The following is an 18,460-nucleotide window of genomic DNA, read 5'->3' on the forward strand; positions in this document are numbered from 1 at the left end:
AATGGATATGGCCCTCATTTCTAATCTCCTGGAACGACCTTTGCCTTCACTCCACCCTATTTGCCCTCAACACACACACACACACACACACACACACACACAGAGGGAGAGAGAGTCTACTGCAGAATTGCCTTCCTTAAATACTCTTTGAGCACAGACACAAATGGGACCATGTGCTACCCCTGTAGTCAGGGAACATATGGCTCCACAGGATTTCTACCTTGAGATGTTCAGAAATAAGAAACTGCTTCCCCTCATAATCCAATTTAAGTTTTATTTATATCCCAACTTGCACCATGCTGACCTTGGCCAACCTTCCCACAGAAGCCAGGTCTGATGATTTTTTTTTTTTTTGAGAAAAGAGATGTGAAAAAAGATAAGGCAAAACACACAGAAATCAAGTCCCTTCCCCAAAATCATAAAGAAAAGAAAAGCATAGGTCAAGAATAGGATCAAAGGGCTCCTTCTGGACCTCACTTGGTGCTTCACTGCTTATTAAACAACAAGATCCGAGTGTTGGAATGAACCTTTAGCTCTGTCACCTACAGAGACAAACCAACCTGAAAGTTTTCCAGATCTACACATGAAATTTAGATAGGTTAAGAAGCAGCTTGGCATCTCTCCTCATTCCGAGCAAAAATCCATGGGTTTTCAGCTCTGTTCCAGCTCCATATCTTCTCCTTGACTGAAATGCGTCATTCCAGACTCAGTCTGGGCATAAGCCACCACAATCCCCGTCTTCTCTCCGTTTCAACAGTAGGACGGTAAGTGTCATGCATGGGTTCCTCACTTCCTGCTACAGTCCTCACATATATGTGGGCTTCTTCTGCTCCCGTAATATTCTTCTCATGTGTGGGTGACCTCCTAGGATTCTTGAGAAAACAAACAGGTTTTCAAAACTAGAGCAAAGAAAGACCTCTGCTTCTGGCCAAACAGCAACCAGATTTACCCTCCCGCCTGAAACAACCAGAAGTCCGAAAAAACATTTAAAACAAGTTTACAAGACGCTGGACATCAGGCAAGAAAGGATGTGATCCTTGAGAGACAGAAAACAAATGAGGAGAGGCCTATAATTGCCAAGTTTAGTGCCTTGGCAGGTTTTTTTCTGGCCACTCCACTCTCTTTTGTTTCATGTTAGCATGGTATTTCTTTTTCATTCCTTTCACCTTTAATTTATTAGTGTCTTTATATTTAAATTGAGTTTTTCCAGCCAGTATTTGGTTGGATCTTGTTTTTATATTCAATCTGATGTAAATTTTGATTTTTATATCTCTGCCTTTTAATTGGGATATTTAGACTATTTACATTTTTAAAAATATTTTGCAGATCTTGTTTTTTAGAGAGAGAGAGGAAGAGAGTGTAAGCAGGGGAGAGGGGTAGAGGGAGGGAGGGAGAGAGGGGGGCGGCAGAGAATCTCAAGCAGGCTCCATGCTCAGTGTAGAGCCCAATGAAGGGCTTGATCTCAAGACCCTGGGATCATGACCCGGGACAAAATCAAGAGTCAACCAACTGAGCCACCCAGGTGTCCCTATACCATTTACATTTAGTGAACTCACTGATGTGGTTGAGTTTAAATGTACCATCTTCCTATTTGTTTTCTCTTCATTCTGTCCATTCATTGCTATTTAAAATTTTTTCCCTGCCTTCTTCCATACAGATTTTAGTAGCCTTTTATTGAGTTCCCTGTAAAAAAAATCTGTTGGGATTTATATTGGAATCCATATTTATCGTATAGATTGATTTGAGGTTGTTTGACATCTTTACCTCTTGAGTCTTTCTATCCAGAAGCGTGGTATGTAACTCCCGTTATTTAGGTCCTATTTAATACCTTTTACTGAAGTTTTATTATTCCCCATAAAGGGGTTCCAGTTTTTGTTAGATTTGTTCCTTAGCAGTCTACATATTTTCAATACCTCTACAAAATGGCATTTTTAAAAATTACTTTTTCCATTGGTTGTTAATGATTTTTAGAAATGCAAATTGCTTTTGTATATTGATCTCATATCCAGGCAACTTGTTAAAGTCTTTCCTTAATTCTAATAATTTATCTGTAGATACTTTGGCTTTTCTATGTAGATAATCATATCATCTGGAAATAATGACATTCTGTTTCTTCTTTTCCAGTCTTACAATTTCTACTTCTTTTTCTTCCTTATTCTATTTCTTTTTTAGTATTTATTGAGATATAATTGACAAACAAAATCGTAAGATGTTTAAGGAGTATGATGTAATTATTCGATATATGTACACATTGTGAAAGAATCTCCCCCTCTCAAGTTAACTTCTACTTCTTTTTTTTTTTTAATGTTTATTCATTTTTGAAAGAGAGAGAGCACAAGCCGGGGTGGGAAAAGAGAAAGGGGGACACAGAATCTGAAGCAGGCTCCAGGCTCCAAGCTGTCAGCACCAGAGCCCGACGTGGGCTCGAACTCATGAACCACGAGATCACGACCTGAGCCGAAGTCGGACGCTCAACCGACTGAGCCACCCAGGCGCCCCTCTACTTCTTTTTCTTATCCTACTGCATTGACTAGGACCTAAAGCACAGTACTGAATAGAATTCAGTATTGAATAGATCATCCTTGTTTTGTTTCCAATCTTAAAGAGAATTCATTAATATTTTACCTTTAGATATGATGTTTGCTGTAAATTTGTAAAAAGATGTCTTCTTTCCGGTTAAGAAGTTCCTATTCTAGTTTCAGTTGGCTAAGAGTTCACATCACAAATGGCTGCTTAACTTATTTGTTTTCTGTTGAGATGGTCACACAATTTTTCTCTTTTAATTTGTCAGTGAAATAAATAATACTGATTTTCTTTTTTTAAAGTTTATTTGTTTTGAGAGAGTGTGTGAGCATGAGTGGGGGAGGGGCTAAGAGAGTGAGAAAGAGAGAGAGAGAGAGAGAGAGAGAGAGAATCCCACGCAGGCTCCTTGCTGTCAGCGCAGTGCCCGACGCAGGGCTCGATGTCACAAACTGTGAGATCATGACCTGAGCTGAGATCAAGAGTTAGACGCCTAACTGAGCCACCCAGGTGTCCCTAAATTGGCTTTCTAATATTCAATCAACCCTGAATTCCTGTCCAGCCAATAAACACACAGTGAGAACCTCCTTTGTGCCTGAGCTTCCCTGGGCCACCTCTTTTCCACACGTGCTCACACGGTACTTCTCCTGTAGGTGGACGGCTTAAAAACCCTTAGCCTGCTTACTGTATCAATGATCTACAGTGATTTTAAACAAGAGTTCTTACCTCAGCAATCTTGGGATTGTCATAGATTTCTGAAATTTCACATGGCCTCTCACTTTCCTAAGTTGGTAAAAATACATTTAAAAGGAAAGAATAAATGAAGGATCCCAGCATTCGCCCCTGACCATGATTAAAACCAATGGTTCTTAAACCTGCATGCACATAAGAATCATCAGAAAGCTTTAAAAACAAAACAAAGTAAGCAAACAGATAATAACCACCCCCTCAAAAATTCCATAAATGAGAAATATCATTGTAAGTTACTTCGAAAAGAGTCCCAGGTTGACAGTGGAGAGAAGTGGGTGGGAGCAGAGGTCAAACAAGATTGGCCACGTTTTGATAATTGAGTTCATTATACCATTCTCTTTACCTTAGTATATATTTAAAATTCTCCATGCCGTAGCTCTATTGTCCAGAGGTGCTAATTTAATTGGTTTTGGTGATTGGCATTTTTGTAGCCTCCTAGATGATTTTAAAGTGCATTGAAGAAGCTATGATTTAAATATTAACAACACCACCAACAACCATAATATGTCTTAATATGTTTAAAGTTTACAGCTTGTCAACACATCTTTACAACCATGATCCTAGTCCATCTTGACAACTTTGCCTACCTCTTAAAATAGGGAGGGCAGTTTTTCTGACCCCTATTTTGGAGTAGAGCGAACCAAGGCACAGAAAATGTGGAAGCTCTTGTTCAGGATCATATAACTCATAAAGTGGCAGAGCCCGGGGTAGAGCCTCGATTGTCTATCTCACGTTAACGTTTATTAATATGAGAACAACCAGGACTGTTCATAAATAGAGGACGGAATTAGAACCCAGAGTCCACACGACACCGTTGTATTATAACCACGGAAGCTTCTTGGATAGTGGTCTGGGGGGGGTCCTTTGACTTCTGAGCATGGTCTCCAGAGCAATCCGGGATTTGGAGGGGTGGAGTTGGTAGATTCCCTTGTGACTGATGTGTGCTCAGATGTAGGAAAAAGGGCAAAGGGCAACAGAGCCGCATGCCTGTGGACATGTCCTCACCATAGACCTGTCGGCACCTGTTCACCTCCTATCTTTCCTGAGATTATTTCCACTCTCTTTATGAGGCCCGTGCCCTTTTGTTTCTCGACTTTAGAGAACACACCCACGGTACAGACGTGCGTTTGCCATGGCAACACACGTCCCCCTCCACTGCCACTTTTTGCCACCCCAGATGCCATCCTTGTTGCCACAGATTTCCTGAAGCGAAGGTTGTGTGACACGTCAGCTCTGCCTGGAGCGTACTATCTTCAGTCTGCGATAGAAATGGAGGGACAGGAACGTTCACCATCGTGTCCCCAGAAAACAGATTTGGATTCTGACACCCTCAGCCCAAAGCCAGTTCACTGAAATACTGATTCCTGCTACTACGTCTAGAACCAAAGAAGCTGCTGATCACCTCGGCGGACTCCTTGCTGCTGCTTCTTCGGCGAATCAGTATAAACAGTAAAGCCACCAGCAGGGCTGTGGCCACCAGGGACGGGATGCCGGCTGCTAACCCAAGAGAAGGCCCACAGTCCTGGCAAAAGAGAGAAGGGCAGAGTCAGTTCCTCCAAGAATAAAGGGAAAGTTCCACTGATTAAAAATAAAACAAAGCAACCCCCCACATGGCCTCTAAGTGTCATATACGAAATCAATGGGTAATAAAATACTGTGAAAAAATGTTTGCAACATCCGTGACAAATGACTCGTGGACTTAATCTACATGGTTTAAACCGATGGAAAAGGGGTGAAAATCAGGTAGGAAAATGGGCAAAGGATATGAACAGGCCATTCCTATGAACAGGGGTACAGATGTCTCATCAACATAGCAAAAGCTGAGAAACAATTCAAAACAGCTATTAGATACTATTTTAACCTATCAATGTGGCAAAAAGTGAAAAGTTATATTCCACATCATTCGGACGTGAATTTTTAAATTCATTTACAGTATATGCGTTAAGCAATTAATTTTTCAAATGTCCATTTTGCTTCAATCTGAGTGGAAACAGCCATCCTTGTATCCACATAAGTTTTCAGATTTATAGATTATCTGGAAATATCAAAGATGATCTGCAGAATCCCTATAAACGCTCAGCTCTCATATATAACATACGTACAGGAAACTATATAAATCATAAATATATAGCTGGATGACTTTTCGCATGATGATCTCACACAGGTAACCAGCACCCAGATGAAAACACAAAACATTGCCGGAAGCCCTGAAGCCGCCCCACACTCCCAGCATGTGTAACCACTATCCTGAAATCCATCACCATACGTTAGTTTTGCTTTTGTTTGCCCGCACCATCTAGATGCACATGAAACGTATGTACTCTGTCGTGTCCAGCTTTTCCCGCTTAACACTTCGTGAAATCTGTCTGTGACTTTTGCATGCTCTCCTTCATTTTTAAGCTGAGTTGGTCATAAGGATAATTGTTGAGCCGCCTTCTGTGCTTGGTGACGTATCGAACTTTAATCTTTAAAACAAAGGTAGGAAATGGCTGGAACATTATTATTTCCTTCTTATAAGTGACCAAACCAAGGCTCCATAATTTAGGGATATACTTACTGCTTCTTTCCCACCTGTTACGACTGGGGAGGAAGTCTGTGTGAAAAAAGAACACACATCTTAAAGAAACAAAATCTGCACATCATACAAGACAGTCCATCAAAGGTTAAGCGATCATGCCTAAAGTTTACCCCTTTGCTAAACTTTCTATTGAAAATAACATATGGCAATAACTGCCAAATAGAACCTTTCTTGGTTGCTTTCTAGGTAAGAAGGAATGAAATTTGGCTATAAGGAGAGAGAATTCAGAAATTCTGGGGGTGTCTTTCTTATTCACCCTGTGGATGTGCAATAAAGCATTTTACAACTCAAAAAAGCTTTCTTCTGTCCCTAGCCCCCACAGCCTTTCCCTCAGGCTTTGGACCACTTGTGCCCATTGCTAGAAAGGAAACAAATATTAATACTGGTGGACGCAAGTTTCTTTAAGGAAGCCTTACCTGTTTTCAAATATGCAACAACGCAAATAGCTTTGGGGGATAGCTGAAGTTGTGAATCTCTGTGAATACATGTGACCAGTTCATAGCTCCATTCAAGTGGGGGAACCAGATTTCATCCATTTATGAGATATTTCAGGTGAGAGTCTTGCCCAGATCAATAAATCTCAAGGGACAGAGTTCCACGTTAGCCACTAACCGGCGTAAACTACACTAAGTTGTGCCCTGTGAGGTTAAAAGCATACGTCCCTGGCTCACACGTGTCCAGAGTTAAATGGTGATTTCTCAACTCAGGCGAAGGGGCCTCGTTTCTTCATCTACAAAATAAGGATGTTAGTACCTACCTCTAGGGCTGTTATGAGGGTCCAGTGAGCACCAGAAGTGTATGCTTTTGTCTTTCCCTTGAATTTGGCAAAGTTCTGGTCAGACCTGTAATTTACTTCATCATCAGCCTCAGTGAGCACGCTGGAGTCCCTGGGGCCTGGGCTTTTACTTACTGTCTCTATCTTGCAGAAAATGAAATAGATCTTAGAGAAGTGATGGGTCTTTCCCAAGGTTCCAGGGGTAACTATAAATCGAATCTCACTTGGGTGTTTGAATTCCAAGCCCAGGTCTCTTTCTCAAAGAGCTCCCATCAGAGGGGGGATTTATACTTAAATGGTTACACTTTTACCTAAACACAGACTCCCCCCCCACCCGCCCCTCAGTACCACTTTAATGCTGCTATCTGCCAAAAGTGTTCTGTTTCTCAGAGTGGTGGAAGAGTCCAATATTGTTTCAGGTAAGATGTTCTGTCTTTAGATTTTAGAAATTCACTTGGGCTGGCTTTGGCAAAAAGAAAAAAAAAAAAGAGGTACCTCTAAAGATGCCGGGATGCCGCGTGGAGCCAAAGGCCAGCGGGCATCTGGCTTCTCCGGGGACTGGAGCCATCCCTTGTGGGATCTCTCCATCTCTCCATCTCTCCTGGGCATCCTAACCTTTCACATGCACTCCTCTCTGCCTGTTTGCTTCCTTCTTTCTGTCTCCAGATGGGTTTTTCTGCTCTGCTAATTGTGCCCGCTCACAATTAGGGAGAACTTACCAAGTGCCTGTTCAAGTACTTCTCCTGTATTGGCTCATTTATTCTTCACAACAGCTCGTGAAGAAGGACAATAATGACTCCCGGTTTACAGATGAGAGGAGTGATGCACAGAGAAGTGAAGCCACTTGTGTGAGGTCACACAGCCCTAAGTGGTGGGTGCCAGGTGCTCTGGCTCCAGGGTCCATGCCCTTAACCGTGGTGCTACACTGCCTTCCATGACCAAATGCAGCACCCCAACCCGGTGTTTGTACTTGACCGTCCAGTACTGTTCAGCAGAGACCGACTTGCGTGTGTGCCCTGTTCCAAATCCCCTGCAGACAGGCTCTGATGAGCCAGGTGTACCTCTCCCCTACCTCCCGGGGCACCGGCACTCCGGGTCATTCGCACCACAAGGGGAGGTCATACAGGAGAATATAACTGCTGGGTAGGATGACCAACCACCTGGAGAACTTGCCCAGGATGTAGGACATCCGTGCTGAAACCAGACAGCCCCAGAGTAACCGGGATGATCGTTTGCCCTACATAGGAGGAGGGGACAGTCCTCAGAGAAATGGGCTACTAACAAAGAAAGTACTACAAAAGGTGACGACTAGCATCATAAAGGCATCCGGCCTACCCCCCACTCACCACCGCTGCCCTGAGCAATGGCTTCTTGCTTCTCTGAGTTACCTTCATAGGCTAAGCCAAGCCAGGATTAGACAGAACCTGGGGTCTCTATACACCTGCTGATTTCTCTGGGGGAAAAAGCAGCTGGGGGAATGTTCCAGCGGTGACCACATTACAAGGTTTTGACAGGTGAAGAAGGAATAGGGACGTTTGTGTGAGGACAACAGGCAGAGGCTGAAGCAGGGAGCAGAGCAAGTCAGGCCTCTGCCAGGAGGGCAGGGTGGGTGTCCGGGGAGGTGAGGTACAGAGATTCAGGGCGGCCGGGAGCGGGCACCAGAAGGCAGGCCGTGAGTCACAAGGTGGCACCTTTCCACTGCTTTCCAGGCTGTGCCCCCAAGTTACAGCAAAAACGAACACTGGCCGGGGCAACTGGATGGCTCAGTAGGTTACGCGACCAACTTCAGCTCAGGTCACGGTCTCACAGTTCATGAGTTCAAGCCCCAGGCGGGGCTCTGTGCTGACAGCTCGAAGCCTGGAGCCTGTTTCAGATTCTGTGTCTCCCTCTCTCTCTGACCCTCCCCCATTCATGCTCTGTCTCAAAAATAAATAAACATTAAAAAAAAAAATGAACTGTCTACCCCTCTCTCTGCCCCTCCCTCGCTCGTGCTCTGTCTCTCTCTCTCAAAAATAAATAAACATTAAAAAAAAATTTTTTTTTTAAATGAACCCTGGCTTAGGCATCCTCCAATCAGGTAAATGCAGTTTATTCTCTTTGAATCACCATGTAACTTATCAGAAAAGTTTGGCACAGCTAAACCCACTAAAAATCTGGGCCGGGAAAGTGCCCAGCTCCATCATAGCAGCACCACTGGTCATAAAACAACCCTGGCTGCGTTATCTCCACACAACAGGACAGAAGACAGAAGAGCGGCTATGGGCTGAGACTATACACCATCATCAACCGACAATCTCCGTGTGACTTGCAACTACAGGCCAGACTCGAGAGCCATAAACTGTTCATTCTCGTCGCCTCAACAATGCCCCTTCTAGAACATACACTAAGGAAATGCAGACAAGGATTTAGCTATAACAATTTTTATGACAAAATTATTCCTAATTGTGGTTAACCGATTAAAGAGATAATTCACTTGAAGGAATACCATGTGACTATCCTCAGTTACGGTTATAAAGGCTGATGGAAAATTTTTATCACAGAATCTGTATAAAATCATGCGTGGTACAGAGACAACAAAAGTCAAAATATATGTAAAGTCAAACAGGACTAGAAGGAGAAGCACCAAGGTTTTCCGCTGATGGGAATTTAGGTGTTTTGATTTTTTTTCTATTTTCCTTTTAAAATGTTTATTTAGGGGTGCCCGGGTGGCTCAGTCGGTTGAGCTTCCAATTCCTGATTTGAGCTCAGGCCATGATCCCAGAGTCATGGGATCGAGCCCTGCATCAGGCTCTGTGCTGAGTGTGGAGCCTGCTTAAGATTCTCTGTCTCTCTCTGTCTCTCTCTGTTTCTCTCTCTCTCTCTGTCTTCCTCTGCCCCTCTCCCCTGCTCACACTCTCTCTCTCTCTAAAAAAAAAGTATTTATAATTTTTATAATTGAAAACATTTGTCTCAGTGGCATCCCCCCCCCCCCAACTATTCATAAGTTCTTTGACAACCGGCCACTTATCCGCTGGCGTGAGCTCTGTGTGATGTGCTCTGCCCCCCTCCCCACCCCCAGTCAGATGTGCTGACTTGCCTGGTGCCCGGGGCCCGCTGCACTTACCGTGTTGGTCGGCAGTGTGAAGTTCAGTGAGAAACTCTGGAGGAGAGAAGGAAATATTAAGGCTCCAGGAATGGTCAGGCTCAAGACCCCCTACCAACTATCACTCACCCTGGTGGGTCACAAGGAAACTTACTAATTCCATAGGCTCAGTCACCTCCCAATTTCTGCTCCCAATCTCGGTCTCCAAAGACAGAAAGGGAGCAGAGGAGGCTGGGATCGGGAGTTCCTCCCTCAATATCAAGTCAACCTCACCCCCCTCTCCCCTCCTCAGATCCCCAGCCAAGGTCAGATTAAGGGGCCAGCCAGTGATTGGCTGAGGGGTCCCAACCCAGAGGGCAGCAAAGACAGTACTAAAAATTCAGCAAAGTATTGAAAATTGTTTTTCCCCAGAACTCCTTTTAGGGAGGGAATTGTGTGAGTTTTTATTTTTTTACTTGAGAGAGAGACAGAGAGCAGGGGAAAGGGGCAGAGGGAGAGAGAGAGAGAGAGAGAGAGAATCTCAAGTAGGCTCCATGCCCAACACAAAGCCCAAGGTGGGGCTTGATCCCAAGACCCTGGGATCATGACCTGAGCTGAAATCAAGAGTCAGATGCTCAACTGACTGAGCCACCCAAGCGCCCCAAGGGAATTGTGTGAGTTTAAAAGCATTTGGTACTTTCTGTTGGGGGTAGGAAGTAAGACCCACAAGGGTCATGCTCCAGCAAGAACACCTGCTCCTTAACCCCGTTCCCAGGAGGCAGAACCTGAGAAAGACAAGGCTTTAGTTTGTGCTGAGTCTCAGGCACAGGTTCCGGGCTGAAGTGCAGCTACTCAGGACAACAGAGGAGAGGGTAAACCCTCTGCACGCCCCCTCACTCAGCACCCAGCCTCACCTCTCCCCCAGATGTGGAGCCATATTGAAAGACTGTGAGCTCACTGAGGCGCCAAGTCGTGAGCCTGCCCAGAGCCTCCAGCGGCTCCTTCCTCCTCCCTCTCCCCATGCTCTGTCACCGCAGCTTGGGCAAGCCAATGCCACTCTTTCAGACTGCTCTTTACCGAGACCAAGATAGACACTCTTCTGGGACAATGTTAGAGCAAGAGGAATACCTGGGCCACCTTAGGTCGGGGTCTTCTTGCTCAAGGCTCCTAACCACTGCCCTTCAGGCCAATACCAACCAAGCCCAGAGATGCTGCAAGGACTCTCGGTGGTCACGGTATTGAACACAGCTGCCCAGAGCCTTATCTCATCAGTGAATACTGGGTACTGATGTCAGCAGGCCCAAGACAAAGCTTCCTTTGGGGGGAAGCAACGGGGGGGGGCAGCAAGTGGGCCGTTGCATGTGCTGTTTATCAATATCTGGATGACGAAGATTTTGGCCAATTCCAGAAAGACATTCATGTTTTGTAGAGACACAGTACGGTGCCCTCGTGGAAAGAAAAACATCACATACATTTGGGGTGGGGGGGGGGGGTAGAATCTGACACAGTACCCTTCAGAGAGGCAGCTGGGTGGGCTGAGGCTTGGAGTCTCCTGATCTGGATTCCAGTCCAGACGCAGCCACTTAGTAACTGTGTGACCTTGGAAAAGTGATTCAGACTCTCTGGTCTCCACTTCCTCCCAGCAACTCTATTCTCCCAGGCTCATTTTTTGCATCCTTAAAAGAGGGATAATGTTAACTCACCCTGCCCATCTCGCAGGATAAGCCCAAAGGAAACATCTGTAACTGCTCCTTCCAAACTGTAAAATACTCTAGGTGTGTAGGGGTGAGGGGAGTCACACAGTGTCACGTTCTTTAAGGCCTGGCCAGCATGGAGCAGGGCACAGGGAAGCCACTTGGGAAGTTCCTACTGGATGGAATTGCATGCATAGATTAGCAACATTCCAAGTACAGGGATTTGCCACAATACACCTATTGCTGGTCTAAGCACCATACAATATTTTCAGATGAAGACACATTAGGAGCTCACCGGTCAAGTGTCACTCATTATGAGTTTGCATTTGTGAGGGGAAGGAGGGAGAGACAGGATAATTACTCACTGTTATTGAGGGGACACTGTGTGTCAGACACCGCATGCATAAGCGCCCCATAAGGGGAAGGCCATCGTCCCTACGTGGTGAGTGTGGGGACCGAGACCAAGATAGGTTGCTGGCAAGTGGTCTGGGTCTGGTTAGATCACGGATCTTCCTAACTCCAAAGCCAGCATTCAGCTCCTTCTAATAACCTCTTTAACAAAGGAGCCACAGAAGCCTCTTCTAACTTAGCAAACTTCTTTTGACTGAGTCACGCCCAAATATGTGTCACAAGTCAGTAAGAAAATCAGAACGCTTCCAATGCAACTCGCCAGTATCTATGTTGCAGATCACGTAACGGAAGGCAGACTGAGCAAGTGAGAAGGGTGGGGATCACACCCCCTGCTTCAACTGGGAAATGAATTTAGCTGAAACATGTGCTTTGCGCCCTTGTTGTGTGTGTGTGTGTGTGTGTGTTGGGGGGGGGGGGGTTTAAAGGCAAAAGATTAATATTAAAATGAAAGATGAGATCAGCAAATATTAGAGGAGAATTGATTTAATGATTAGTATTTTGCTTATAGGAAAATAGTAAAACACCAAGTCCCTTGAAGTCACAGCACCCAGAGTAGAGTCACGTTTGCAGTACGAGATGTGAGCTTTAAATGCCTGGGAGTTGTTTTTTATAGTGAGGAAGGAAGGCAGGGTGAGAAAAGATGCTAGCCTTACTCACCATTTCTGACAGCCTCCCGAGAACCTTCTCCAGACGCCGCCCTCGGCAAGCTCCTTTCTTGCTGGTGTTACTGGCTTGTGTCTCACATCTGTAGGAGCACCCAGCTGGGAGGGCAAGGGTGACACAAGGGGTGTGGCCCCGTGAGAGCTCTGGCCAAGCCTTGTATGGCTAGGGGAGTAGCCGAGTCCTCCGCCCACCCGTCGGGGAGATGGCGTCCTGCTTCATGGTCACCGTGTATGGCCTGGGTCAGCCTCCCTCCTTGTTTTCATTTTCTCTCTTACTTTCCAGGCTCATTCCTCAGCAAAGAACCCACGGCTGGCTTGAGAGCTTGGTGGCTTCTGCGGCCAGTGGCTCTTTACAAACAATGGGTTACACAGGCCGAGGCTGGCCGCACCCTCCCCTGCTGCAGGCTTCGGTGTCGACCGCTGTCCCGGCAACGATGGGGTCAGCACCCCACCAGCATCAATGCCGAGGATGCCCGTGTGACGGTGATGGAGCCTGCTCTGTGTTCGAGGGGCCGCAGTGAACACACTCCCTGGTCAATGAGCTGCCTGGTGGGGAGTTTGACCTTGCCCTCCTTCTGCTCTCACGTGTTGAGTGGGGACCTTCCTAGAGCTGGAGGAAGCTGCTGACATGGACTGCTTTATATCTTGTGTGAGTTCTTTGTTAAGAGTTTGCTTCTTTAAAACACTGAGAGAGCTGGAGTCCCATGCCAACGAAACAACACAATTATGACCAAGACGTTTGGTCACTTAAATGAATGCATTCATCATGATTCAACAAATCTTTTTGACAGCTTCTGTATGTCGAGGGGTTTTCTGGGTATGGTTCTGGGCCTTGGTGATAAAGACAAATGAGGCCCCAACTCTTGAGGAATGTATGTTCCAGCAAGGGCAGGCAGACCCCAATCGGAACAAGGGAGACCCCCTAGGAAAGGAGCAGACGAAGTGATCGGAGTGACTGGTAAACAGTTGTTCTAGATGGCCCTGAGAGGTGACCCTTAGGGTGCACGTGAAAGAGGAGAAGATGGTCCCAGGGAGCAGGAACAGCATATGCAAAGCCCCGGGGCTGAAGCAGGCACAGCCTGGAAGGAGGTCTGTGTGCCTGAAGCAACATAAACCAGGGGAGTGACCTCAGAAGGAGGAAGACACAGTGAGTTACACAGGTGGAGTTTCCGAAACAAAAGAAATAAACAAAGAAAAAAAGAGACAAACAAACAAACAAAAAACACCCAGAATCTTAAATATAGAGAACAAACTGGGGGTGGGTAATATAGGTGAGGGGCATTAAGAGTACATTTATCACGATGAGCATCGAGTAATGTGTAGAACCACTATTGTGTACTCCTCAAACTAATATAACACTGTGTGTTAACCATACTGGGAATGAATGAATGAATGAATGAATGAATAAGATGTCTTAACAACAACAACAGACACAACGACAAAAGACAGAAAGAGTAAGGGGACGGATTGGGTGAGCATGGCAGGGCTCGGTGAGATTTCCGTCGTAGAGCAGTGGAAGTCTTTCAAGAGGTTAAGGGGGAGAGGAGCACTAGCTAAGTGATGTTGACAAAGATCGTCTTCTCCGGGAGGTCTGGATTACAGCAGAGGAGTGTTTTCCCGGAGACTGGCTGGCAGAGTGCAAAGAACAATGAGCACCTTTCAGTGCTGGTGACTGCAAAGACAGAAGGGTCCTAAAACCCTGACACTCCACGTGCAGCACAAGACAGTCGCATGAGCGGTTTGGCATTTAAGTCATTTTGCATTAAGACCAATCTGAGTGCTTTAAAAAACATGGTTCCTTATGACCCTTCCCTGATAGGACCCACAAAATTCCAAAAATACCCCAAAGTCTCCTCATCTGGTCATCCCGAGAAGACTGTCCTCGATTAGATGGAACCTCTGTCTTTGGGCTAAAAATGACCCTGCATCACAGGAAATGAGACACTCAATTTGCTCTGTTTGAAGAGGGCTTATTCAAAGGACCATTTGTAAAGGTCCCTCTTGGGGGATAATGCAGTGCCCCAGGATTACACCTGCAGAGTGTCATCACCACCCCTGGGCCTGAAGAGAGGAAGAGAGCTACCAGTGCCCAGAGAGACAGGGCCACTTCATAGGAGCTGTGCCCTTCAGTTCTAGATGCCAGACGTGGTCCTCAGGCACACAAGCAAAGTAGAGACAGGTGCTGAGGGACAAATGGTGTCTGTCTACCACATCTAGCTCGGTCATCACAGCACCCGGCTCCGCAACAAGTCTGGTGTCAGATTTCAAGCCTGTTTGGGTTCAAGAAAGGCGGCAACTTTGAAGCCATCTTGAGCTTCGCTCCTGACTTTCTGGGTCCAATAGGGAGCTCTGCTCTTGACCAGGCACTGGGTATTCACCTGAGAATAGAAAGCCACCGAGATGCTCCCCCTTTTCATATGTTCAAGTCCTGGGACATTGGAGAAAATATCATCAAGAGGACCAAGCTTGTCTGAACTAGTAATACAAACCCAGGACACATCAATGAAGCCACATTCTTTAATGAGACAATTCTTCCTAGACAGACATGTTAGCTCCTCTCTGCTTTTCTCTTTGAAACTAACATTTCACGAAATGTAAAATTACACAAAATAAAAAATACAATATATTTATAGAGTGCACTCTACACAGTTTTTCTTTTTTAAAAAGAAACCTTTTAGGCATTTGGGATTATTTTTCAGAGGTTCTGTCTATCAAGGGAACTTGGAAAACAAGGGAGTGGAAGTCAAGGGAACATTTGTTCGCAAACTGAACGACAATACCACGAATTATTATCAAATGGACCAGATCAACAGCAAATCCCAGTGTGAATTTGCTAGTTAACAGGGTTCTTGCACATGATTTAAACAAGCCGAGTGTTTCATGAGTAATACGAAAGTTAGCTTTAGAGGAAAACGGGCCTACGGTGAATCGATGCACAGCCTCATTTTCTCTGTTTGGAGAAACTCCACAGGCTAAAGTTAATTCCAGACCTTTTCCCCGCCCTGGGATTCAGGTTCTAGCTTCTGCCAGAGCAGATCACGCCAGAATTGGACCAGGCTGATGACCCAGACCCCACACACTTCATCAGGTCATCAAGGGAATTCTGTGAACAGAAGGAAGCAGGTCTCGGAGCTCAAGACATCCCCAAGGCCAAGCCCCTGACTAAAGGACAAAGCAGGCTGTAGCAATGTCCCCCATCAGCAGGGGGCCTGGGTCTTCCTGCCCAGTGGACCTTCTCTCTTGAAGCCAGTGCGTCAATCCCCTTGTGAGCTCCCAGGGGAGCGGTCTGGCCAGCCCCAGCTGAATCAGGGCTTGTCTTGTCTGGGAATACGTCACTCACAGAGGGCCTAAATAAAGGTTTTCATAAGAGTCCCATTGTTTCAAGTTGGCCAAGTTGTGTGTTTTTGAAAATATTCATACTAAAGAGATAAAAATAAGTACCATTGTTTCATGAAGCAAATGCTGAGGCACAGCCAACTCTGTTTCTCATTCGCTCCCACTCTTCCATGGAATTCGTTGATCTTATGTAGGCTTCTAAAGGTCGACACTACAGAATGCTCATGTCGTAGGAAAGAGACCTCTAACAGCCACCTTATATATCCTGATTTCAGCCCCAGCGTTGACAGATAAGATGAGACAAGGTAAACCCCCAGAATATACAAAAATCTGAGAGATGGGATCCACCCTACCGGGCCGGTTGAACCACGAAACAAGGGGCTCCTGTTGCTGAGTCGAATTCCGCCCCACCCCCCCGCAGGGTCTGTGATGCACCAGGACTTGAGAATGCGGGCGAATCTCCATCGGGGCCAAGAGAGGGCGTGGCGAAGGAGACACAGAAAATCAGGGCTGGTCCAGGAGGGCCCGCTCAGTAAAGCTACGATCGGCATTTGTCACACTGCATTGATTAAGGCTCTGACAGCTGATCCTTTACATACATACATATATACAGACATATATTATTATTAATAATAATACTTTGCATTTTTTTCTGTTTTAAGGAAAAAAATATATTTCCATGCATTTCTTCTACCTTTCTTTGTACTATCCTTTGTTTGTTTTACTCCCAGCCATCATTTTAATTAGGCATAGTCCTCTGGGGACATATTCTGATCTTTAAAAAATATAACTTTTAAGATTTTACGAACACTCTGTTTAAAATGCCATTGCCTCATCCCAAAGGAATTCTGGCGCTTGGGAGCTATCTCAGGTCTCACGGAAAACACTCTCTGTGCTGTCCTGTGTTCAATACCAACCAAACAGGACTTACGGTTATGTAAACATTATTTAAAAATGATTCCAACATAAATACTCTTTTAAAGCTAACATACCACAGCTTTTAGCTCATAATGCCCATAGATGCCTTAATGAAATGCCATTCAAAACTACCTCACTGTTTAAAGTCCACCTGGAGGTTCTAAAATTATGTAAACAACATTCTCTACACTTCTCTAGAACACGTGCCAATGTGGTGAATTCCGACTGCAAGTTGGTGATTGAATACCAGTTAGCCTGAGCAAAGTTACCAATGCACTCTTTAACCTGACTGCTGACAGGAAGTTAGTCACAAAGTCGACTTGTCCCACAGATGATGATTCTTACATAACTTTTAATTAACCAGTTTTCAACAGTGTTCACCCCACGAGGGACCTGAACTGGTCCTTCATAGGCTGTCTTTGCACATCTTGCAAATGCAGTTTGAATCAGTTGTCAAGAAGTCAAGGTCAACCACAGGAAGTGCCTTTAAAGCTGGAGGGGGACATGGTCTTCTAGGCCCATGGAATCCCAAGCATGGGTGGCATCTTCTCAAAGTCAGCCAGTAAAGGAGTATCAGGAGGATCCAGGATGTTTTCTTCTCGGCAAACTGGGGTCTCTCACCGGCAAATATGTTGCTGGGATTAATAGTGGATGCCTCAGCCTCCTAGTGCAGTTAGGGTTGAAGGAATCCCAAAGTGGCAAGGAATGCCAATGACACAGACCGAAGGCTTGATGTCAACTAGTTTTGTGACGACGATTCTCATACTCAAGCTCTCTCTGTGCACTGCTTACTGTGAGTCCTTTTTTAGTCCTGACATCCATATTCTCAGGTTTCCTGGTTGACAAGTCCCTGGCAGATAGAAAGCCAAAGTCTCCAGCCAAGCCGGTGAGTAACAACTCAGCCATGGCCAAGCTCTTATCCTCACTGCCCAGTGTAGACGGAAAACAGCCTGAGTCTTCAGGACACAGTCACGCTGCCTGGCACCTACAGAAGCACATCCAGAAATAGAGGAATGACCAACCCAAAGGCCGGCCTCTTGCCCCAGAGGAGCATGGGACAAAGGGAATGAGTATGACCAGGCGTAGTTTGAATGGTAAGTAACTTCAAAACCTTAATCTTAAGAGCCCATGACTGATAATGTTGTAGCCAGAATCAAAAAACATCTTCCCTCTTCCTTGTTGGCCAAACTTCATCAGAGACAGACCTCCAACACTAGATTTTGAGTTTTTGAGAAAAATACTATACACCGGTTTAGGGCAGATTCACAAGGTGCTATTGTTACAAAAAACATTCTCAGTTCCTGTCTTTCAAGAACATCGACATTATTTCTTCATGTGCAGGGCATCCTGGAACTTGGTGCTAGTGTATCGGGCGTGAAAGCCTTTCTTATTGATGGTGTCATCCGTGTGGAATTGAATCATTAGAGAATCTCCTGCCGAGTAGATCTCTTCCAGTGGCTGAGGGAAGGGCAAGAGAAAACCAGGGGGACTTTAGGTCAGTTGGCTGTGGTTGGAGTTTTAAATACGGAGGATGAGACGGAAGTTACATGAGAACATAGGAAGGCCAGTGCTGTCATGAGGCGTCCCTGGCATTAGAGACTCTGAAGGGCATCAAAACAAGCTCCTTTTCAAAGGAGAACATTGCCAATTCTGCTCCTAAGCGCTCCCCGGGCCCCACTTTTTCAAGACAATCCTAGACACACAGCTCACATAGAATCTACTGGTTATTACGGTACAGATGGGCCAGGAACTGCT

At 45.5% G+C, this 18,460-nt stretch overlaps 2 protein-coding genes across 4 annotated transcripts in view; both read right to left on the minus strand.

The window, feature by feature from the left end:
• Window positions 1-260: 260 nt before the first annotated feature.
• OPALIN (oligodendrocytic myelin paranodal and inner loop protein) lies at window positions 261-13,153 on the minus strand. Of its 3 annotated transcripts, XM_045438387.1 has the most exons (6): window positions 12,447-13,150; window positions 9,727-9,762; window positions 5,828-5,863; window positions 4,673-4,792; window positions 3,247-3,303; window positions 261-872 (listed from the first exon to the last, which is right to left on the minus strand). In XM_045438387.1, the coding sequence occupies exons 1-6, from the start codon at window positions 12,447-12,449 to the stop codon at window positions 696-698; spliced, it is 429 nt and encodes a 142-aa protein (XP_045294343.1). In that variant the 5' UTR covers window positions 12,450-13,150; the 3' UTR covers window positions 261-695. The 3 variants fall into 3 exon arrangements, with proteins under 3 accessions (XP_045294343.1, XP_045294344.1, XP_045294345.1); XM_045438388.1 differs by lacking the exon at window positions 9,727-9,762 and having other exon boundaries at window positions 12,447-13,153; XM_045438389.1 differs by lacking the exons at window positions 5,828-5,863; window positions 9,727-9,762 and having other exon boundaries at window positions 12,447-13,152.
• Window positions 13,154-14,954: 1,801 nt separating this feature from the next.
• TLL2 (tolloid like 2) overlaps window positions 14,955-18,460 on the minus strand; it is a 124,008-nt gene continuing 120,502 nt past the window's right edge. The window contains exon 21 of the mRNA XM_045438379.1: window positions 14,955-18,163. Coding sequence (XP_045294335.1) covers window positions 18,029-18,163 — 135 coding nt within the window. The 3' untranslated portion in view covers window positions 14,955-18,028. The remainder of the gene's footprint in view (window positions 18,164-18,460) is intronic.

This window comes from Leopardus geoffroyi, chromosome D2, assembly GCF_018350155.1.
Source record: "Leopardus geoffroyi isolate Oge1 chromosome D2, O.geoffroyi_Oge1_pat1.0, whole genome shotgun sequence".
Classification (NCBI taxonomy): domain Eukaryota; kingdom Metazoa; phylum Chordata; class Mammalia; order Carnivora; family Felidae; genus Leopardus; species Leopardus geoffroyi.